The sequence below is a fragment of the Clavelina lepadiformis genome, chromosome 6 (assembly GCF_947623445.1).
Source record: "Clavelina lepadiformis chromosome 6, kaClaLepa1.1, whole genome shotgun sequence".
NCBI classification, from domain to species: domain Eukaryota; kingdom Metazoa; phylum Chordata; class Ascidiacea; order Aplousobranchia; family Clavelinidae; genus Clavelina; species Clavelina lepadiformis.
The window spans coordinates 18,430,377-18,454,588 of NC_135245.1; the positions used below are offsets into that span (position 1 = coordinate 18,430,377).

Sequence of the window (24,212 nt, forward strand, 5' to 3'; positions counted from 1 at the left end):
TTACAGTGAAACACTGCTAGCAATAATTTTACGACAATTATTAATGGAGCGTTGTCAGTTACATAAAATTAATTCTTAGAAATTCGGGCAGATACAACTATGCGGTACTTCTAAAGTTACAAAACCAAAATTCAGTAATTCAACACACAAATGTTAACTGTATCACTAAATGTAACAACATTTTAAAAGCATTATGTTGACCTATAAGTTTGCTTAAAGAAGATTTCTTCCAAACACACAGCACTAAAAATCATGTTTTTCAGCCCCATATCACAGTACTGTGGACCAGCTGACAATAAATATATATTGAAAACATTATAGACGGTAGTATAATGTAATGATTAATTACATAAGAAATAATTTGTGGGAAAACAATAAATTGCATAAAATGCTTGCAAGAATCAGGATGCAGCGACATCATGACAAAATAAAAATACACTACACACGTTCATTCAAACTATACATTCAACAACAAATAACTGTGATGCAAAATTTCTGCAATATTCAGCAAACGCTGAAACAAGTCAAAATGTTTCATTACATCCAAAAGTTTTTCAACGCAGGTAAAACTGAGAAAAAAATTGCTGGATTTTTTTACAAAATATAAGACATTTCTAAGCTTAGAAAAGATATAACTTCTGAAAGAGGCATGTTAAAGTGTTGGTTACATTAATCAAATGTATTGTACTAAATATAGGGTAAACTTTACAATACCATAGATGTTATTAATCTTAACCCAAAATCCATTAACTATTAACAACCAGCATTGCTTCACTTTGTAGAAACATGCAAAGTTACAAGACACATATGGCTATGACTTTCAGATCTTAAGCATATAACTTCCAGCTGTTGGCAGATGATGATAAAAATCAAATTTTAATGCATTTGTGTCTTTTTACATTTGCAAGGCAATAGAAACAAACTTATTGCCTCAAAATTGACCATAAATTTATGAGCGAAACACCATGAAATGCGTTATGCGAGCAATAACTTTATTGGGTTGAAATTAGATTTAGAAATTCTAGTCTAACGAACAGTTATATAGTTATATAGTTGGCCTTACAGTTATATAGCTTGCCCTAATAAGGCACTGCAGGAAAGAAGAGGTTTAACTAAAAGTGCAAGTACCCCAACTAAATGAACAAACACGAGACCAGTGAGTGAACATATGGAGATGTTGGCTAAATTACTCCATTAAGCTTATGTTTATGACAGTGTAAAATTATTATATGACTCGCTATTGATCAATATTAATACACCTTTGCAGAAATAAAAAGAACCATAATTAAAGCAAACCTAAGTCACAATACTATCACACGATATCCTTTTTCAAAATGGTTTTAGCATTCTTTTTATTGGGATTGGCTGTGCAATTGTCCAGCATTCAAAACTTGAATGCAACTAAAATATCAGAAAGACTTGTCATAACTAGAAGTACACAGCACTTCAGAAAAGTTAATAAGAATTACAATAGTATTTGGCTACAACCAAACAAGGCAGAAACGTATGTTTTCTCTGCAGGTGCCAAAAATTACTTAAGCCACAGTGATTAGCTTTGATTTCTGCGATTTGTTCAAGTTTACTTAAACATGCAGACGATACCATGGATTCCTATAACAGTTTTTATCTGTTGTCGTCACACAGTAGTACCACTTGGTTTAATTTGTTCTTTGAGAGATGACGTTGAAGCCGTCGGACTGTTGACGTTATGTGGCTGAAATAAAAGTGAATATGTTGTTAATAACCGCCTGAAGATGTGTTATGAGTGACCTACAAGCAGTAAGTGATGAAGAGGAATTGATAAATATTCGAGCAACAACCTGTTAGAAAGCTTCAAAGAGAAGCATAGATAGTCTGAAATTATTCCATGAATCCCTGGACAGACATTTATATATCACTGGCTTTTAGCAGTGAAAAACCCATGGTTAAGCAAATAGTATTGAACTAGGAATTTATTAATTAAAAGAGTTAATCACTAATATGAAGTGGCATATATATAAAATCACCATTTCAGGCCTTTTCCACAGTTGAATGTAACCGTCTTGGCAAGTTGTGACAACGCAGTCATCTTTGAAGTCGAGGCAAGTCAAACGACCTTGAGAGACCTTCTTACATATAAGCGGCACCAGCATCGGTGTGTCATCCAAACATGGGCAAATGTTTGTTCCAAACGTTTTCATAACCTTGAACAAATAAATAGGTTTTGACCTGTAATGTCTGAGCTACTCGACTTATTTGTTTGATAAAATGCATAAAAGCGTTTATTAATTCTCAAACAATTGCAGATATGGCAGCTAGAACATATTGGCAGATACGATTTATGTTCACAAAAAACATTAAAAAATATGGTTATTATAAATGTAATGTGTGCATAAATTGCAGCAATTGTCAAATATACTTAGGTACAGATTATCTTTACACATGTTTTAAGACCTAAAGGTTGAATCCACGATTATAAAATCGTAAACAGCCACAGGCAAGAAACTGTTACAGAAAGCACACATCACGCTAAGTGTGTGTGGAAATACATTCAACACAAGAAGTGCAATAATTCCAAACAGACCATATTGTATTAGCAGTAATCCTAACACTACGCTACCAAAACTTGCTGGGTAGTACATATCTTAATCATATATATATTATGTATCATGTTCCTTTCAAATGAAAGGTTAGTTGGGAAATTGCACTACAAGAGCATCATATATGGTGACACTTATACAATGCATGTGTTGTTGTACATGATAAATAAACGGCTTAAATAAAAACTATTAAATTCAACAAAAACAACCTACTTTCAAAAGTGGACAAACCTTGGGAGGTTGTGGTTTCCTTAAAAAGCCGATTTTTGAAGTTGTGTTGCTGCTGGTATGGTTTGCAGAACTCTTAAACCCGAAATGAGGAAGGCTTAGGTTACGCTTGTGCTCTTTAGCTTCCTTCTGGGAACGGTCATGAGTACCTATTGTGGCAAATTTACGAATTGCCGACAAACTATTAGACGAATCTAACTTTGAAGAATGCTTGCGTTCTTTTTGATTGACAGATGCGTTTATAGAATGGGGCACGCTACTCGACCTTGATGACGGCACTAAAACTGCGGAAGAGTCTAAAGAGGTCCTGTGGTGATAATTGTTCACTTGGTTATGATGGCTGGATCCGTCACCGCTATAATCCAGGCCTGACAAACCATTTACATCGACATCTCCAGCTGGAAAATTAAAGTTTGATGGGGCTTGTTCTTTGGAAGAATTTTGTTCCTCTTCTTTATCACAATGCTGCGATGTCGGAGCCATCACAGATTTACTCCTCTGTAGGAAGAACAAAGCGTTTTCATCCAGCTCCCAGAGGCAGAGTTGAGCATCCTGGCCAACGGATCCAAATCGGTAGGAAAGAGAAGGAGCACTCCCCTCCACACCAATGCTTAGCCTTGATAACTTCGAGACATTGCTGTAAGTCCTAAGACGCCTTATAGCGCTGTTTGCTAGCGAAGTTGGCATGTCTCCGTTTAATTTCAAGTGAATTCCGACATCATTTAAACTATCTGTATGCGATGTTTTAGTGTCGGACTCATACCTATCATCAGCGGCATCAGCGACCTTATCCATGGAGTTACTTTTGTCGCTGTCCTGTCCAAACTGATGAGGGCTCTGCGCATCTACAATGTCGGACACGCTTGGTATACCGTAATATGCTTTCATATCTGCATCCGACGGGATGGTGCAGCAATAAGGGTCAAATGCGACTTCACTGACCCATGACCTGTGGCCACTACCACGAGCAATGACACATTTGTCACAAAATGACCAAACAGTGACCAGGTCATCCTCGCCTCCGGTTACGACATAACGACCATCAGGGCTCCAACTACACGTCAAAAGTCCGCCAAAATAACTTTTCATGCACCCGTACTCGTCGAACGTTGAATGGTCAATTATGCGCAAGTATCCACTCTGTGTGCATAACAACACGGCATAAGTGTTAGTTAATTAATTATATCATTATTAACCAGTCATATAATATATACATTAGTTGCATCATCTGTTACTTCATTATTATTACATAGGTCTATATGGTCAAACAGTGAATATTTCATAATAGTTACACCGGGTGCTTTGAAGTAGTTGTATGCCAATGACAATAAGGTTCATTTCTGTGTAAATCAAACAACTGTAACCACTAATTACAGCGTTATTATACCAAAAGTAGGCTTCACTTAACATGTCAAACTTTGAACAACCAAATTAAAAATTAACTTGCTAAGTATTGTAAGTGGTTCCTTTCAAACGATCATTAATAAAATTATCGAACATTTACCTGTGTTACTACTGCTACAAATTTATCACAGGGGGAAAACTCAAAAGCGTTAACTCCAGACCCATCAGTAGACATCACCCACTTGTACACTGGGTTACGTTGAGTGGCGGTAGATCCATTGGAATTAGGGGAAGATATTGTTGTGTTCTTTGTCTTCAATGTGTAGATTGAATATCCATTTCCGCTTTTGTATGGCTTAAAACAGAATATAATATAAAACAAAAATAGGATTTACTGTAATCAATGCAAACCTTAACATTGTACCCATCATATATTACAGTGTACATACCTGAGAATGATACTGCGGCATGAAGTTAGCACAAGGTTGAGTGATGTCATATGTGTACATAAAGCCGCTGATATGGGCGGCCAATAAAATGTTTTCACTATTTGGGAACCATTTCACACACGTCACACGAGACTTTTCTACTGATCTCTGCAAATAACAAAAGTTATACTAGCAAGTTTTATATTCAAACTTTTACTTTATATTACTCGATATTTTATTAGGAACTTAAACCAACACTTGATTTATTTCTAAATCCTCGAACAGGTACAGTGTAACACCTTTTATGTAAATCAGTTTGATAAATATATTATTGGCATTTATAGTTAGCCATGTTGGGAGTAGACCATATGTTATTCACTTGATTTCCTCTGATCGTATCACGAAAATATGTTACAGCATGTTTTAGCAATCAGCACATGTGAAATGTATGTATGTTACACAGAGACTCCCTAAATTATGTTTTCATCAAACACACAGTTAACCACACAACATTGACACACTTCAAAAGTTACCTGTTCTACATACAGTACATATATTACAAGTGAATGTTACACACTACATAAGGCTGCTTATTTTTGCCTCCTTACAATTCAGTTTGTAATCTTTTGATACCGGTACTTCTTTTCACATAATAGTTACTTCATGTTAACTGCTAATCTGCTATATATATATATAAGTAATGCATGGTGAAGATGACTATGTACTGTAACATTGGCATCAGCACTAATATGCTAGATCTTAGGTTTAAGGTACTGAATTTATAAACCGATGAAAATAAAATTAACTTTAACATGTAAGAAAGTGTCACAATTATGTTTTACCTAACTTTTAAGTTTAAGCTTTTAATTTTAACTAACAATCATCAGTCTGATTGTTTAAGTTTACTGCAGTGTCTTTTTGATAAACATGCATGTAGAATTACAGCACATGAAATGTATATTTAATAAAACTATGTATTGTTAATTTTGATAGTATTACAAGGTAAAAAGAGTCATAAAGTAATATCTTACTCTTAGTAGTATTTGTATAAATTAAAATATCAAGATTTCCACAGCACAGGTGTATAACTTACATCTTCATTCATGATCTGAAGACTCTCTTTTGTCCTGACATCAATAATTTGAACCTGGCCGGCAATGAAGCCAACTGCTACTCGGACACTATCCGCTGATGCAGAAAACTGGTTGATGTCATGACATGTCGGGGCGACACCTTTGTATGTCCTCTTGTCAAGATATTCCACCGGTTGGGCCTGCATCAGAAAATACTTTGTAATCTACTAATCTAAGGTTTTAAACCAAATTTTTACCGAAAGCAGGAAGTAACAAAAAATGTAATCTTGATAAGTGTAACGCTTATTCAAAAAATGTAAAATATACTGCAGCTTGCAAGTATTATCACACTATCTTATCTTCAAATGAAATTGCAACAAAGGCCAGTGCAAATCATACCAAGCAAATCAATAGCTCTTGGGTTGACAATCAAGTCAAATAACAACTGCAGAACATACTATTAAGCTATACAATATTTATTACAGGCTGTTACAAGCTTACTGTTACAGGCTTACTGTTACAGCTGATATGCAGAAAGAAATTACACAGACATACAACTTATATTTTGAAGGATTTTATGATTATTTTTATGCATAGTAACTCGTTGAGTTACTGAGCTAACCTACTGCAACCTTGAAAGTTGCTTATAAAGAATTAGGTTCCGCCGTTTGTATCTTAAAACGTTTTGCGGAAGATCGCCTAAATGTGGTAAACTTCAACGGCTTGGTCAGGTGTATGCAGTGGGCTAACACATAATATTTTACTACAAAATCAAACCAGTAACTTCATCAATCAATTAACCAATCATTTTATTTTTCATTAAAACCACGGTGGAAACGAAAAAAATCAAGCCAGTTGTAATTAGCATGCGCTTATGAATAAGAAAAAGTGACTAATCCGAAAAGGCTTCAAACCATATGTAAGGAAGATTGGTATCATACACTATGTTCTCAGACTGAGGGTAGTCTTTGCATGACTTTAACTCAGTGATCACTCATCGCTCAAGGTATAACTGTTTTACACGTTCTCAACTTGAAACTGTGTATCAGAACCACTGAAAAGGAGCAAGCGTTGTTAATGCTTTGCCCAGGGGCATTACTATGGTATGGAGCCACTGAGCATGGAACTCCAAAACACAGCCCGCATTATTGCAAGCTCAGCACTCGGCTACTGAGACCACAAGTTTTTTCTCTAACAAGTTTTATGCACCTAACAATTGCATATACATACTGTATATTGTATCAAAGGTTTCTTTGGAACCGTACCGTACTTGTTTGATTGAAATGGTGGAAAGCTTTAGCATGATTGGAAAAAATATTTCAACTTTTATGAAAGTCTAGGAGCCAGCGTAGAACATGCAAAAGATTTGGGATAATGAAAATCAAAACATATAATATTTTAAGTCAGACTTGCAACTTCCAAAAACTGGAGCTCCCTCTATCTGTCGTAAAACTACAGGGAACGGATTTCTTCTCATGTATTTTACTTTTTAAGGTGGAAACACTGTTGCCAGACTCCTACATGGCAATTTAAAAATGGATATGCTAAAATTCACTAATCCAGAATATGTTACACACCGAGTCAGCGAGTATATATCATATACATGTATATATTACGTATATACCATACTATGCTCAAGAAATTAACTTGAAACTTATCAAGTCAGCACACAACTCTACTTAGCGGCTTTCATATGTGAATCGCTCAACTGCAAGTCAACCACAACAATGAGCCAATTACAAGTTGAACACCAAAAGTATTACATAATTATATACATGTAATCTGTGAATTAGTGTTATACCGTATATATATGCTATATGTATTATACAATCTGTAATATACTGTATATGGGTCTACACTCTACAGCACTTTTCATAACCAACATTGCCACACTTTACATTATTCCAAAGTTGTAATAACCAGCTAAAAACATCACGAATTTATACATATCTTACAACACATCATAAAATAAAATGCAACACCCAAAAATCTCGAATAACAAAAAACCTTTTTGATAATAACCCCCATAATAAACCTACGGTATATTAATTTGCAGTAGGTCAGAATTTTGTAGACTTTTAAGTTGATAGGGCTGATATGTTTGGGATTAAGTAGCAAGGAAAAGCGTTCTATCAGAAAAAAGCGCGGCTTCCCAAAGCAAATATAAATACGTCTATGACTGAGTTATAAACCAAATTACCTACCGGTTCTTGTTTAAATGACTTGTAAAAAAAGTAAAAAAGTTCTCTGCCAACGGTGAAGCAAATGCAATCTTCATCGGTGAGACCGTCACTAACTTTAACAAATGAGGTTTTGACCGGGGTTAAACTTGAAGCAGGAACCTGGGAAAGACAACTTAAGATATTTGCAGAAACAAATGTCATACAGCATTGATTTCATTGTCACATTTATTTCAAAAGCCAATAGCTTTTGCTGAAGACTTACTTGAGGCGCATAGGGTATTCGTTTAGGATAAAAATACTCGGAAACGGGCATTTGTCTGTATGTTCCCTCTCTTGTAGTGAACTGCACTTTTATACTTTCGTCTTTAATTCCACCATCCATTGCCATGATAAACAAGAACACAATGCAATGTTAAAGAACATTACTTGAGCATTTTTGCAATACTCTCAACACTTAAATAGCTATATGCATGTATAAATTCTACATAACAGTGAAGGAATTTTACAAATATTTGTTAAGAAACCCTGTTATCTGGTTTAACCAGATAGTAATAAGGGTAAAATATACGCTGATTTACAATGAAGTCTTTGAAAGTCACCCAAAGTAAATACGGAACATCTGTGAATATGACCGTAAAACCAGCCTTATTTACTGTCTGCATCTGAATAAGTTTTAATCTAGCAAAATTTGAAAGTTGACATTTGACCTTCATGACAAATTTAATTAAAATACTAAGTCATACACTGACTGTACCAAAGCCCAGTGCCCATCAAAGGTTGAGTTTCTAAAGTTATCAAGGCATTCTTTAAATCAATACTTTTATTTTATTTTATCATTCTTTAAAATTAATTGATAAATTAATAATTAATTAATTAATACATATATTGTGTAGAATCATATGGTAAGATAAAGGAAGTTAAAATGGTGCATTCATGCCGCAATAATCCAAACAACAACACCAAAACTTTTTGCCACACCATTATGATGCTTATATTACAATATATGCAGCACAACAACAACTCTGCTCTATAATATAGGTGCAAAGGCCAATTTTCTGCGTAGGAGAAATCTGGTGCATTAGCGGTATAACAACTTCCATAATAGGCCCTATACAAATATAATTGCATTCCTAAAGCAGGCAAAATCCACAGTTAAAAATGTGGCATCTGCACCAATGAGATTTATCAACGTGCATAGCATGCCAACCCTTTTTATCTTTCTGCTTTTATGCTAATTCATAACAAATTAACAAAAAAAATTGGCAGGATGCATACCATCATGCATGCCAAGTCTTGTGTCTTCGCTTACACAATTTTTAGTTGAAAGTTGTCCTATTTTCCAGGCTATGGCCAATTCAATAGCAAAACTTTAGTCTATCGATCTACAGTGTGGTGCAAACAAGTGTTGACTATACAAGATACATCGGTAATTGACAAAATAGGTTCAGCGTTGCACAGCCGCTAATCCCAATTCCACAACTGCATGCCATTTAACATGTAAGTATATATAGCCTGGTAAACCAACCCATGCTGCCGTGCCGTGCACTGTTTGTGTATAAGCTTATCGTGTACTTGCAATGTCAGTTCAATACTTCAATGCCAAGCCCGTAATAGCAGACTAGCTTAGCCTATAACCAATAGACTTAGGCCTTGATCTTCACATCTTACAATTTTTCTTTTAAGCCCTTAAAGCCGTTTTTCGTAAACAAAGTGCACATAGAATAAAAAAGCTTCAGAACCCCAGTTTTGAATTATCGCCGTGTTTTCGTCGTAGAAGCACCAGCATTCAGCACACTGCGTCAATGTGGCGAGTAGAAGACCTTCCTCACTCTGAGGACAGGAGGAAAATTATTATGAGAAAACAAACAACATTCTTATAACACGTCAACGTGAAATACGTCAGTAACGTGATAGATGTGTTTGCAAAATTGTCTTTAGCCTAGCCTATTCAGTGCCTTACCTACGTTTCTCCATAAATCTTGTAAAACTATGTCAATAATGACATCATCTCCTAAATCATACAATCCTGTCCTTTCCTTGTTTGCATTTTGACGTTTTAAACAGTCCAAGGTTTGCATCTAACTCAAAAAGTGCGCTCATTGCAAAAAAAAAACCATTATTTCAACAAAGTTTTTTCTTTCATGCCTTAAATAATTCACATTTTTTTAATATGATATTTAAAAATTTACCTTATTTCATCATCTGATTAAATTTTATTACTAAAGTAAATTCTAACTTCATTAAATGAATTGTAAAAATTCTTAATTGAATTTGACATTAACTACTATTTGACATCTACTATTTTCAAATAAATTTGATCATCATTGCTTTGTGGGTTCTGGTTCACTTCGCCACTCTCTGGCTGCTAGATTCTGACTGGGAGTTTTAACATATGCTTGGGCTTGAACCCAACCCACGGATTTTTATGGGTTGGGTCCGATGCCAACAGGGAATTATATGACTGTTAATGTAGATTTTTGCTCCAAATTTAATGCCTAACATTTAATATCAACAATTAACCATCAAGCTCAAACGACGACGACCGTTGATCGCAGTCTTGTCATCACCTCTTGTACAATTTTTTGACTTGTATTTTGTTTTCTCTTTTTCCAATGACATTGTGCACATTTTACCGTTTACAGGTTGTAAGCAGTGGTAGGATTCAAATATTTTAACATCCGATTCTCGCACTAGCAGTATGCCATATTTGCCAGGAGCCAATATATAGACGTAGACCTATAGACCTACACATACGCTGTGCTAATAGTCATAATTAGCCCATGTTCCTGCGGAGTTCTTGTGCAGATCTAATGATACTATGATGTTATTAATGTTCTATTTCGTCTGTTTAACAACAAGCGCTGTGCTATATTTTGGTCGTGTTTAGTATAGGCCTACACGACCCGGTTTTGATTACTTCCGAATTACGTCATTCGTGCTACAGCGTTTAATGCGTCGGTTCTGGTATTGTCAGTCTAATATGGCAGACTGGAATTTACTGTCTATCGAATGTAGCTTTATTCTGTGCTTTGGAAACAGTAACCATTTCGTTGAGAACCAATAATAAATATCATTCAAGATATTGACAGTTTTTTTGGTTCTAGTACTGTTGTAATGGAAACTGGGTAGGCTAAATGGCACGTGAACTTGAGAGATTGACCCACTTCACTACAATGAGTACTTGTTGAAATGTTTATTGTGGGTGATGATATATGAATCTCATGAGGTCGTTGTGTACTTTTTTCACCTACAGATTTAATTGTTCACCTTGACGGCTTATTGTCTGATGACTAGCTTCAATTAACAGTGATCAATATTATAATGATTTGTTTTCCACTGCTATGTTATAGGACCAAACTCCTTGTTACCTTGTGAAGATGACAATAAAGTTGTCTATCTTAACACTGAACTTATTCAAATAGAATTCAACAATGGTTACATAGGAATGACAACTGTATATACTGATTATATTGAAGTTTCTTTGAACAATTACATTTAGACAAAACATTAGCACAGCAACAGCATAAAGACGTCCATGTTATAGGGTTGATCTTAGTGGAAGGAATGCATAGAACAGCTGTGCATAACTCACGCAAGATAGGCAGGCGCGATATTTATGTCACAACTTGAAACAAAAAACAGAAAGTTATCGGTACGCAATGTTATCTATCATTGACGTCATGTTTCGTAAAGCAGACGTCTGAAAATAAGAACTCTATATTCTATTTGTTTTTTTATATTATAATATCCTTTTATTATCACACTGTGATGCTTAACTAGACTATCAGGGGATAATGAATGCGCTGTCAATGGAGTCAGATTAGTGAAAAATCGATCAAGCATTAATTAATGTAATTAAGTAATTACAACTAAAACAACTAGTAAGAACAATGTCAGTTGGCACACTTTTTAATTCATTGACAGTAATGGTTACAGCTCAGAGTAGTTCAGATTCTGAAGCAGATGACGAAAACGATGACGACCCCAGAGTTGTAAATGAATTGACTAATGGATCACTGAAATTTGTTTCTATAAACCGGTTGGAGCAATATTTTGAGCTTACCATAGTTTTACGAACCAACCAGGAGTTTATAACATGGGAACGTTAAGAAAGGAAGTGTCACATACACTGCAACCGTATCAACCTGATTTCCAACAAGCTATGTACTACTCCTACCAAGATGGATTTTGCGGAATTCTCGTTGAAACACTCGTTTTCCACAGCATTAAAAACACGGCATTAAAAATTACGAGACTTAAAGGGAAATGTCGAAATGGTGGCGCTTGTCGCCACACAACAAAGTGTTTTATCCTATTACGCTAAATCAGGTTTGCCAGTGTAAAGAACCAAATTGGCGAAACTCAGCAGAAAATACTTACAGAAAGAAATTTTGGTTAAATATGCTACATTAAGTCGTAAAGTGCACGGTACTGCTTGTTACGTGACACAGAATCATTATTTATTGTTATTATGATTTGTTTTCAAGTCATCTGCGAAGTGTTTGACGCACAATGAATTCGAGCTTTTGCTGCGAATGACGTAGCAAAATAAACAACTCGCAGGCATAAGGCTTAACTTAAAGAGTCTTTTAAAAAATGATAACGGTTTGTGGAAAAGATGATGGCTTGAAGTTGAATTAAAGGCATAGCCAATGCCGTTATAGATAGGCTTACCATACATCCCGTTTCAGCCGGGGCAGTCCCGCTTTTTAAGGCTTTGTACCGGCGTCCCGGTGAGTCAACCAAAAGTCCCGCTTTGGCATTTAGTCAGCCAACTTGCTGAAGAGCAATGCTCGATGCGTGTTCTTGTGTCGTTGTGTTAAATGTGAAAGTAATTGTTACGTCATTCTAGCTGTTAATTGCTCCAGGACTGAGTTGATTGTTAGCGCATGCGGTAGTTAGTATTGACTTTTCCTGCTGTGATTTTTATGAGAAAATAAAGTCGAATAAAGACTTCTTGAAGAAAGTATTGTCTACAGAAAAGTATGATTGGGGAATTATGTAAATTTACAAATGCTTAAACATTGTTTTGTTTTCTAGTAAAATGCATTATTTTAGTTTTCCTTGGCGTCTTACTACTTTAGTTGTCCCTGACAATAGAAATCTTCATCATCTTCCAAAGATTATTTATCATTGGTGAGCATTCTTGCTGTACAAACTCGGGCTAACCAACAACGCCCTTCTTTAGTGCTATAGCCACCAGAAACCGGGTTCTTGCCCGGGATAGGGTTTCTTTTACGGTGGGTTTCTTCTCACATCCACTGATGTAGTTTACAGCGTTGAGGCAATTTTCAATTATCAGCGTAGTTGCTTGTACACACCACCTGCTCCTCTGCTTAATTTTCGCTTTTTCAACTTATGTTTTATGGATTTAACTAAGTATAGGTTGAAAACTTCGCCTCGAGTGGTTATGAGTAAGGTCCGCATTGCCGATATCAGCGTTCGTCGTCTCTGTGGCGCAATGGATTAGCGCGCTGGACTTCTAATCCAGAGGTTCCGGGTTCGAGTCCCGGCAGGGATGCTTTATGGAATTTTTGACCCAATCTCATGAGTCCAGCATAAGAAACTGAAGCATTGAAGCAAATTACAATAATCAGTTGCTTGAACACACCATCTGCTCATCTGCTTAATTTTTCATCTTTTTAACTTATGTTTTATGGTTTTAACTAAGTGTAGGTTTAGTGGCCGTGCTAGTTGTTACCAGCAATTATTAACGTTATTTTTCGTTTTAAGCCTTTTCGGTTTTGTCACTTTTTCTTGTTCATTGGCGCGTGTTAGTAACAACTGGCTTGATTTTTCGTCCCCACCGCACTTTTGACGAAAAAAAAAATGAATGAATGAATGAATCCAAAATAATTTCATATTCCTAGTAAAATATGAACCACATTTATCTGATAAGGCTCGTTGTTCTGAAGCGTCCCGGTTTTCAATCACAAAAACATGGTAGGCTATGCCTATTATAGACGGACTTAAATGTACAAAAATCACAGCAAATTTACCGGGACCAAGATTTTATATGTAAACTAACATTATATACGAAACAGTTGTAGACGAATTTTACTTTACGTTACAAAAAATGACCAATTGAAGGAAACCTTTCTGTATATCCTTTCCACAAATCACACTTCTGCGTGTTATAGCGACACTTAACGAACAAGGAACCGGTTTGTAGCAGGACGATGGGGTGAAAGGTCAGGTGCGTCACAATGTCTTCTCTAATCCTGCATCTTGACGAAATATGGGTAGGGCGAAAACTTCTGCCACAATTTTAAACTAACACATACTGAAAGTTAATAGGCTTAAGTTATCAAAACGATTTTTGTTTGATTAATAAGACATTAACAAAGGTATTTATTTTCGTTAACGAGACTTAATTTGGGTAAAAATGCAATCAACTTACGCCCACATACAAGCATATGCCTGTATGCTAGGCTACCCAGCTACCGGTATAATCAGAGAAGTCAGGCTGTTTAGTTAAGACCCTAGGCAAGAACACGAAATGCAAAAGTATAGCAATACATGATTCGAGTACATTGCCCGTCAAACTAACTTTTGTTTGTAAATTGACTTTCACATTTATGTAGTGTGTCTCCGTTTTTTTTGCAATGTTGTTTTATTTAAAGGAGTTTCAGTGTTTTTGTACCATACCATGTAAAACTGTGTACATTCAGACAATCATTACAACCCAGACTGCAGAGTTTGGTATGTAGGCGCACACCATACTAATGATCTATTGATTCGTGCTTCAATGGCGCACTTAACATGTGTTGTTTTGCACTCACTGACTTGGACAAAACTTCTGTGCATTCAATTTTTAATGATTTAAAGATTGAATGAGTCAAAATGTGTAATAAGGGAGCGCACTTCCATTGCATCTGAGCATTCTAAGCACCTGTACTTATCATTTTTGGTTGTTGGGCACATGCAAGATTTTGCTGAAAACGGCCATTCTATGCAGTCCGAATTACAACCAAATTCAACATTAAACTGTGTACATTACTGTGTAATTGTACACCTAAGTGTGCACTTCTTTGCATTCGATTAATTTTGTGCTCTAGCCCTTGTCATTTTTGGTTTTTTGATACATTCAAGTTCTTACTGAAAATAGTATTTGCTTCCTATTTTCAGTTTAACTGACTTAGACCTACTTAAAGGTCATAATTGAAAGTGCTGCACACGCATGCAAAAAACTCATCAACGTGGACGCCTAACTTTTACAAGTTCACATCGATTTGTATTACACACACACACATCATCAAAGTTGGTTGCTTGAACGATAAAATTTATAATAACTTAACAAAGAATTAAGACTTTGTTGCATGCCGTCGCACCAAAATTTGTGCTTTTGCACACACAAGTTTTCGTCAAAACTGCTAAAGTTTCCAGTTGGGTTGAGAGTGAAATATACAGTATATCATTTTCAAAAACGTTTTCTTTGTTTAGCCAACTAGAGTATTTGAGCATATTTTGTCTTATTGTGAAGCAGAGATAACTTTTTTCAAATGGACAGCAAAGGTCGGCGGGTGGTGGTGTGTGACAATGGTACAGGGGTAAGTTGCAACTGTTTTTGGTTATTGAGATGGTTAATGTTAACTTTGTTAAACTTTAAGTTCAATGAATGTTTATATCTGCAAATTTCTTACCCTAGAATAATTATTTACAACAAAAAAGTGAATGTTTGCATTCTATCATTTGAAAAATCATTTCTTCTCGTTCTCAGAATAGCAGATTTAACATTGTGCATATTTCACTAAGTTAAATGTGCTTCATGATATTTTCAGTTTGTGAAATGTGGTTTTGGCGGTTCAAATTTTCCTGCTCACATATTCCCTGCCTTAGTTGGTCGACCAATATTGCGATCCACAACCAAAGTCGGGGATGTTGAAATTAAGGTAATTGCAAGCTTCACTATGGATTTAGAAATACATATGAGTAGAATAGGCTTACTATTTGAATTACAAGCATATTTAACCTATCTTGAGAAGTAAAAGCCATTAAAAGCAGTGGATTTGTTTACATGAAACTCAATTGTTGGACAATTTGTAGTTTTTAATGTCACTATTGTGTGAGCTTATAGAACCTGAAACTGTAAATGGCAAGTATCCCACATTAATAAAGCAATGACATTAAACTGAGAAATTGATGTTTAGGATTTGATGATTGGAGATGATGCCAGTTTATTCAGGTCACAACTAGAAGTAAATTACCCTATAGAAAATGGAATTGTTCGAAATTGGGAGGACATGGAGCATTTATGGGACTACACGTTTGGTCCTGAAAAACTTGACATAGACCCCAGGTGTTTTTTTGTAATCATTTAATTTGGACCACTTCACCTGTCTTCATTTTTGCAATGACAAGCTCATTTGTTTTTCAGAAATTCCAAAGTATTGTTGACAGAACCCCCTATGAACCCAATGAAAAACAGGGAACAGATTATTCAGGTACTTGTGAATTACAGAAATGGGGCCTACAATAAAATCAAACAACATTTATATAACTTTTTTAGAACCAGAATGATATATAAGGAGATGATAATATCAGCAATATTTTCTTCTATTACCTTATTAACAGCTTGGCATAGTAGGATGTAGACACGTTTTATCGGCTCAGTAGCAGATCAGTTAGAGTGAGTGGCCCACAGAGCCCATGCCCATACACATCATGTTCAGTAACCACCATTGTGATGTGCTTGGGTAAGGCATTGATGACACTTACTCGTATTCAGTGGCCCTGATCAACAGTTGCAAATATGGGCAAGACTAAATAAACCTAAAAACATCAATATCAAATGAAAAATACAACGATTTGAAAATGTATGCAGCCAAGCTTGATAACTGGGTTTCAAGTGGTGAAGAATCATTGTCAAGTTTAAGTTGTGCAAAGACTTATCTGTAGTCCGATGATAAAGATTTATTGTGTATCATACCATAAAAGTTGTTTTCTTTCTTAGGCAGTGTTCCCTTTTGTATATTGAGATTTCTCTTCCAATTTATTGTTGTGACAGTGTTTTTCCAATTTATGTTTTTCTGTACACTCTGCATATATATAATGAAACTATTTTTCACCTCAAGTATAGAATCCTTTTAAGCAGTAAACATAAACATCGGGTATCATTAGAAACTTCAACCACATCGGTGCTGGGTTAAAAACTCATACCGGTTGAATTCTAATTTTTTCATAATGTTACAAAATTTGTTCAGCTTTTAATATTTATATATATATGACCATGGTATGTTTTTTTTTCAGAGAATGTTTGAAAAGTACCAGTTTGATGGCTGTTACATTGCAGTGCAGGCAGTTCTTACCCTTTATGCTCAAGGTAGTGTTGGCATACTGTTTGCCATGATGTGACTTACGTAGCATAGGCCGTTGTTAATTTTATATGTTGATTCCTGTGTTACATATGTCAAGTTTATTTAAACGTTTTACTAATATTAACTTTTAAAATTAAACTTTATCCAAAACCAATTTAACTTGCATATACTAAGTAGACTTGTATTTTTAATCTTCGTAGGTGATATTCATATATATACAGTGAGACCTCGTTAATCCGGACCACTTCGTTTTGTCAAAAAATGTCGGTTTAGCGGGGTATCCGGATTATCGGAAAGTAAAAAATCAATCAATCTTGCAAATGCATCACCGTGTTCAAAACGCAGTATGCACCTTACTCCAATTCTAAGTACCGAGTTTCTGGCTGGACAGCAACTAAAATAAAATTATACTTTTTGTATGATCCGACCCAGTGTCGAACCCCAGAACCACCGTATTAAAGACGAATGCTCTAAGCCAGAAGTGACGAACATGCGGCCGCAAATCGGTTTGACAACCGCTCTTGCATGGCGAAGCATTCCGGCGGGACCAGCAGTCTTGAACTTTCTTTGACCTGTTTCTAATCTTTGCGCAATGCGATATCAAAAGCTGATCGCACGATTGAGTTGCAGCAGTATGTCTTCAATAGATTGCCGCACTCAACCGATGTACTGTACGTATTTTTTTGCGACCGCGGAAGCGTTGTTTGATACTGTTGATGAACAATTTATTTTTTCGTTTCTAAAATACTGTACAGTATTTCATAGTATTTCTTGTACGTTTAGATGGTGGCTCTGATGAAGCATACTGAATAGCACGGCTAAATTTTTTTACAAAGCGCAATGCTGTACAGTACTGTACTTTTGAATCAATAAAGACCGCAACGTTATTATGCGTAGATAATCGGCTATTGTTTCGTCAACTAACTACATACTGTATTAGGACAATCGTGAATCATTTTCGCATAACTGTTAATAATCCGGTTTATCGGATTTTATTGCTATTGATTTAGCACATTTGTTCCAAAACTTTTGTGTCGGAGTCGGACAGCGGGGTTTCCGGATTAAAGGGGTAAAATGCATGGGAAGAAATCCGTTCCCGGCAGTTTTGTGTCGGATAGCGGGGATTCCGGTTCATCGGGGTCCGGATTAACGAGATCTCACTGTATTGTAAAGCTGTCTATAACTACTTAAACTTTTATAGCGTTTGGTTGTGGTATAGTTCAGTAAGATTACGTTTAGGTTTACTGACTGGAATTGTTGTTGATATTGGCGATGGTGTTTCGCATATCTGTCCCGTCTATGAGGGTTTCTCATTACCACATTTGACAAGAAGGTTAGATGTGGCCGGGCGGAACATCACACGCTATTTGATCAAGGTAGTGTGTTATACTGGATATTATCTAGTGCAGTAGTTCCCAACTTATCTGAACTCCTGATGCACTAATCTACCCAAAAAATCATATGATGCACAGCATTACAAAACTGTCACAAATCGTTATTTAATGTGATACTTTAGCGTTGATGTGCTTTGGCAAACCGCATTAAATCATGGTGTACTGTTTGAAACGGCAACGCGCATTTCTTTGTCGACGTCTGTTTTTGAGCGATACTTAATATATATATTTTGAGCACTTAACAGAACCTAATACTGCTTTCTAAAAAGATTATTTCTGAAAAACAGCACTTTCAATTAGAAATGGCAACTGCCTAGCTCTAGCTAGTCGAAACTTGTTTAGCTTACACCCAGCAATGGCCAATCTCTTTATTATGTACATCGTGGTAGTTATAACATCACATAGACCTAAGTAACACGTAACATTGCCAGTGAACTTCAAGACTGAAGACTGAACTGTGCAGGATACGTAGATCAACATCTAGCATAAAAAATATTTTGTTACAATTTTGATTATCTGTAGTGAATGTAAGTTTGCGGGCCCTTGTAATTTAAAGTCGACGCACCTGTTGGGAACCTCTGATCTTGTAATATTGGCCACTTTCAAAACTTATTATAACAAACATTATACTATCCTGGCTCATTTGCATAGCATGTAGGCGTAGGTCAAGGCCAAGATGTTACTTGGGTTGACTGATTGGGATTTCACTTGTTTTGTTTACAGCTGCTACTTCTGAGAGGATACGTTTTTAACCAGTCAGCCGACTTTGAAACTGTTCGAATGATGAAAGAAAAACTTTGTTACATTGCGTGAGTTTTGTTGCAAAATAGTATTAGTCAATATATATGATTGGCGAATGGCATAGTACAATCTATTGTTACAATATTTGATTAATTATGAAGCTATAATATAATACTTGCGTAAAAATATGTAAAAGGAAAATATAAAGTAGCGAAAGTAATAATGTTAAAATATGCACATTAGACATTGAACTATGACGAATATATACAATAATACTGTAACACTCAAAGTTAGTAGTAGGAATAATAACAAGGTATTAGATCTTTGAGTATATATGAGTAACTTCTACAATGCTACTGTGCACATTGCATTCAGTTATGACACAGAACAGGAGCAGAAGCTGTCAACTGAAACAACTTACTTGGTGGAATCTTACAAGGTATAAGTCTAAACTTGCTTTGTGTTTTAATGGTTATTCTGTGTGCATAATCAGGATTGTATACAATAGCAATGGGTGTTATTACGTTGAACTGTACCACTTTAAAAAATTTATGCTGGCACTTTTATAACACCTAGAAGTCTAACACTATTTCGACTGATGCAAAATAGATGCAAGTGCTAAATTAAGTAATAAGTAGTAAATTGCTAAGGTGTCATGGGGAGATGTCGCAATATAGTGCTGGCATACTCGCCATTGTTTTCAATATATTCAACAATCAAAATACAATCAGAATTTGTGAAAGCAGTCAACAGTCTATTACACAATTTCTACAGTTATAATACTTCCCAAGGTAGTTTCAGTAGAGCTTAACTGCTGCTTAGACCTCCTGCAAAACTTACTCCTGATTTGATCCGGAATTAAATTTTTTCCCTGCCGCAGCTTCCAGATGGAAGGCTGGTGAAAGTAGCCGGGGAGAGATTTGAGGCCCCTGAGGCTCTGTTTCAGCCTCATCTCATTAACGTTGAATCTGTTGGAATTGCAGAAATGCTATTTAACACAATTCAAGCGGCAGATATTGATATTAGGTACGTTGTTTAGTTCTAATGGTAGATAACTTTTGTTTAGCACAGTTTTGTAAAAAGCTTGGTGATAATGTTTCAAAGTGGTTATTCTATCAAATGTCATCTTTCATATGACATGTGATACTTAAATGCAAAACCATGATCATAGTAACTCCTAATAATAATAACGCCAGAACAACCCAAGCATTCTTTTATAATTAAAACTCTGAGAGTGGTTGTTTTATGCAGCTTCTTGTTAAACTTACAGGAGTGAATTTTATAAGCACATTGTTTTATCTGGTGGAAGTACCATGTTTCCTGGACTGCCATCACGCATGGAACGAGAGATAAAGCAGCTTTACTTGCAACATGTGCTGAAAGGAGATCACACCAAATTCTCGGTATGTACAACAGTGTCCATGATCCCAAGTATAAGCATAGGCCATAGATTGATATAAACCCTTTCTTTGCTTTGGGATAGCTTGTACTATAATGCAAGGTGACTACACGTCATCAGCAGGGAAATTTTCGGAATGTGGAAAATAGCCGCGGTGATAATACCTGTCATGCCATAACCTGTGACATCTTAATCTTATATTATAAACGACCGATGCTTACTGTGGCATCACCTAGCATTGTCGTATGAACCCTCTCAAAGAAAGGCTCATGTAATTTAATATATTCATGAGACAAATCGACTTGTAAAATCTCAAAACTTCTCTTCAATGCATTTGAAACACAAAGACAAAAGTTTAACTGGTGAAAAAATATTTGTTTACGTGTTGCAGATTGCAATGATGTATAATTTTTAAAAACAACAACGTGATTAAAATGTTCTGGCATGTTTATGTAATTTTGGTGCATGTAAAGTTAATTTGTCATTGTGCAAGATCAAAAATAATTAATTAATGATGGCAATAATTCCTCATATTTTAACTTGTACATGTGTGGTAAAAATGTGCATGATGGCTCAATATGCAACATCTGTACTTTGGCTAATGTTAAACTGAAAGATCTACTTTTGCATGAAGCTCGTCTAACCAATTTTGTTTATTTTCTTTTTCGTTTCTTTTTCGGTCTTCTGGAAATCTTCAGAATATGGTAAGAACTTTTTTTCTATCTTTATGCTTGTTAATACAGTGAAAAATGCTTAATGGAGCATCTCGTGAATGGCAAACCCTATTCTAAAAAGCAGTTTATTATAAACGATGAAAGTTGTTTTGATTACGAAAGTAGCTCTATAAAAGGCAAATCATAAAAGTTTCGAAATCTGGGTGTTTTTGTTTTTAGTTACTGCATTTACTGTGCATTTCGGGCCCCTATTCAAAGTCCAGGAAAAAGGAATTGGTCAATGTTTTACTGTTTAGCTTTGCTTGATTTGAATTTATAATAGGAAAATCGTTGTTCGTTCCAGATCAGTGAAAACTGCTCCGATAAACAGTTTGCTCCATAAACCGATGCTCTATTAATAAGAGTTTACTGTATAGCATGTGTTTGAGATATGTCGCTCAGTCTACAATAAAATATGTAATTATAGTTACACCAAACTTTTAATGCCAGTGTCATAGCACAATAAATTATACAAACTAAACAATGGTTCCCAATATAAATTTATCCACTTCAATCAAAATATTTTCAAAAACAAAGTACCGCATGTGAACATCCCAAAACCAACTACCAGACAATTTATGCCTTTATGTTGTCACAAAACAGTTTACATTTGATGTATCTATTACTTCAATTTATTTTTAAGTCATCATGATTTGGAAATTGATATGTTGGTAGCTGAGCGACATATATTACTGCGTATGTTGTAAACATTGCATGGGTATCATTACTAACCAGTTGACATTTCATGAATAATCACACCAGACTTTTTTTATTTGTCAATTCTTCAGGAAATGTTTTTCATCAATTTTCCTGCGATGATCCATGCACTTTAATTCTCTTGCTTAATCATTCTCAATTAAAACTGTTTGAAGTTTTAATTAACTTTTAATATGTTTACATTTTTGAATAGCATTCACATTTAAGTGTAAAATAATGTAAAGATTCTAGAATTGTTAGCTGTTTAACGCAACATTGATTAAAAGTCATACTTTGTTCCATATAGATAAACTGTAGAGCAGTTTACTTCAGTCAAATTTCCACCAGTGAATAGCTTAAAACCATTACCAGTCATGCGTTTTGTGAAGTTCATAGAGCTAGGTCTCACCCAGCCAAAGATGATTATGCTGAGCAATGCCATTCCGATATCGTTGGATCTGTGCAGTTATAACGAAGAAAAATAAAAACGTTTTTTTCCCAGAAATTTAAGATTCGCATCGAGGATCCTCCAAGGAGGAAGCACATGGTTTTCCTCGGAGGTGCAGTTCTCGCTGACATTATGAAGGATAAAGATAACTTCTGGATGACAAGGCAAGAGTACGAAGAGTGCGGATTACGTGTTCTTGAGAAATTGGGCGTGAAAGCGACGTAAATGACCATTTGAATAGAATGCTGCCTTCGTAACCCAGCGCTAGCTGCATTAAATGAGCGAGCTAATTCTTTGCGTCATATATAGTCACTTAATCCTTGTTACAAATTTTATATTCACGTTCAGTATCCATTGCACTGGAAAGTTACGAAATCATTTTAGTAATTTTTGTCGCAAGAACACCAGATGCAGTACGAGTACAGCATTGTAACTGTTACTTTAGATTCGTGGAAAGTAATCCTTGGTTTGAATAAGAGGGCAGCAAAGTTCTGCCAAATAAATCATGATTTTACTGCAAGCGTATACACAGATTTTGCAGTGTTTGTAAATACTTATTATTACATTGCTATTTATAACAATGAAAGTGATAATCGGAAATCGTGAATGTTTTTCTTTTGTTGGATTTTAGTTAAACACTGTATACTAAGCAGTTTTCAACGTGCATTGTCATGCGCATATCCAGCGTTTTACCGGTTTCTATGGACTTCAGCCTGTGGATGCTATGAAGTACTTTAGAAAAGTGACACGCGCTTTTGTGTGTCTAAAGAGCAAAGCAAAGTACCCATATATTTTCCTATCACTATAAACTTTATGACGCTCATTATAGTTATAAGCTTACAGTTTTCTGTCTTGTGTAAATATATTGATCGAAACGGCAGAATGGACATTTTTGGATATGCATCATTTCGACCCCAATCATTTTGAAATGAAGTGGACACTACCTTGGACTTCTGAGTAGCTTTGCCTGTAACATTATTATCAGGCTACTTACCAAATTTCTACAACAATCATTGTGGAAAAATCGATTCTTTTTAAGGGTACATAATCCCCATAACTTTATGTCATCACTATGCATGAACGCGGCGTCACAATGGCATTGATTTTGTTACAATTGTTTATCATCAATTGTGTCCAGTCGTCGATTTTTGCATTCAACTAATAAACGGACATTCCTTGATTTTTTATTTCTATGGATGTTGTTGGACCCACCATCCAACGGATGATAAACCCAAAATATTTAGCCAGCAGATGTCTCTAGTAAGTTGCTTGTGTATAAACATGGCTCGGTTTGACAATGGCAGTCCTACGTCCATCTTACTTTTGTCGATACATCATATACAGTAGAATTCGCCTATATCGACACCTCAAGGGGATGAAGAAAAAGTGTCAATATAGACGAATCAATATAAATTGTTCCTAAATTCCGGGTTTAGTTCAATTTAAGGGCCTGGCAAGGGTTAAATGTGTACTCTAATCAGCACTGACGTTTAATTCTATGTTTTGGCGTACACTACGGCAAAGAACAACACAAAAAAGATCGTGAAAAATAATGGTACTTGCATTTACACGTAATATGCACGCAGACGGTACTGATGCGGAGCAATATGACGTTGGTACAGTGCAGTATTTACTTCCTTGCAAAAATATCGCTATTTTTTTCTGTTTT

At 35.6% G+C, this 24,212-nt stretch overlaps 2 protein-coding genes and 1 non-coding gene across 4 annotated transcripts; 2 read left to right on the forward strand and 1 right to left on the reverse strand.

Moving 5' to 3' along the window:
* Positions 1 to 23: 23 nt before the first annotated feature.
* On the reverse strand, positions 24 to 9,928 carry LOC143461908 (WD repeat-containing protein 20-like). 2 transcript variants are annotated; one of them, XM_076959845.1, is made up of 9 exons: positions 9,796 to 9,928; positions 8,098 to 9,665; positions 7,857 to 7,994; positions 5,673 to 5,852; positions 4,601 to 4,747; positions 4,312 to 4,506; positions 2,811 to 3,947; positions 2,007 to 2,183; positions 24 to 1,714 (listed from the first exon to the last, which is right to left on the reverse strand). In XM_076959845.1, the coding sequence occupies exons 2-9, from the start codon at positions 8,221 to 8,223 to the stop codon at positions 1,637 to 1,639; spliced, it is 2,178 nt and encodes a 725-aa protein (XP_076815960.1). In that variant the 5' UTR covers positions 8,224 to 9,665; positions 9,796 to 9,928; the 3' UTR covers positions 24 to 1,636. The 2 variants fall into 2 exon arrangements, with proteins under 2 accessions (XP_076815960.1, XP_076815961.1); XM_076959846.1 differs by lacking the exon at positions 9,796 to 9,928 and having other exon boundaries at positions 8,098 to 9,778.
* A 3,354-nt stretch (positions 9,929 to 13,282) lies between these two features.
* Positions 13,283 to 13,356, forward strand: Trnar-ucu (transfer RNA arginine (anticodon UCU)). Its single transcript has one exon. It is a non-coding gene; the product is annotated as a tRNA-Arg (tRNA).
* Positions 13,357 to 15,255: 1,899 nt separating this feature from the next.
* Positions 15,256 to 23,723, forward strand: LOC143462313 (actin-related protein 2). Its single transcript, XM_076960427.1, has 11 exons — positions 15,256 to 15,385; positions 15,617 to 15,727; positions 15,986 to 16,134; positions 16,213 to 16,279; positions 17,085 to 17,157; positions 18,392 to 18,528; positions 19,270 to 19,355; positions 19,663 to 19,726; positions 20,168 to 20,313; positions 20,558 to 20,690; positions 22,598 to 23,723. Exons 1-11 carry the CDS (start codon positions 15,338 to 15,340, stop codon positions 22,766 to 22,768), a joined length of 1,185 nt encoding a protein of 394 aa, XP_076816542.1. The 5' UTR covers positions 15,256 to 15,337; the 3' UTR covers positions 22,769 to 23,723.
* The last annotated feature ends 489 nt before the right edge of the window (positions 23,724 to 24,212 follow it).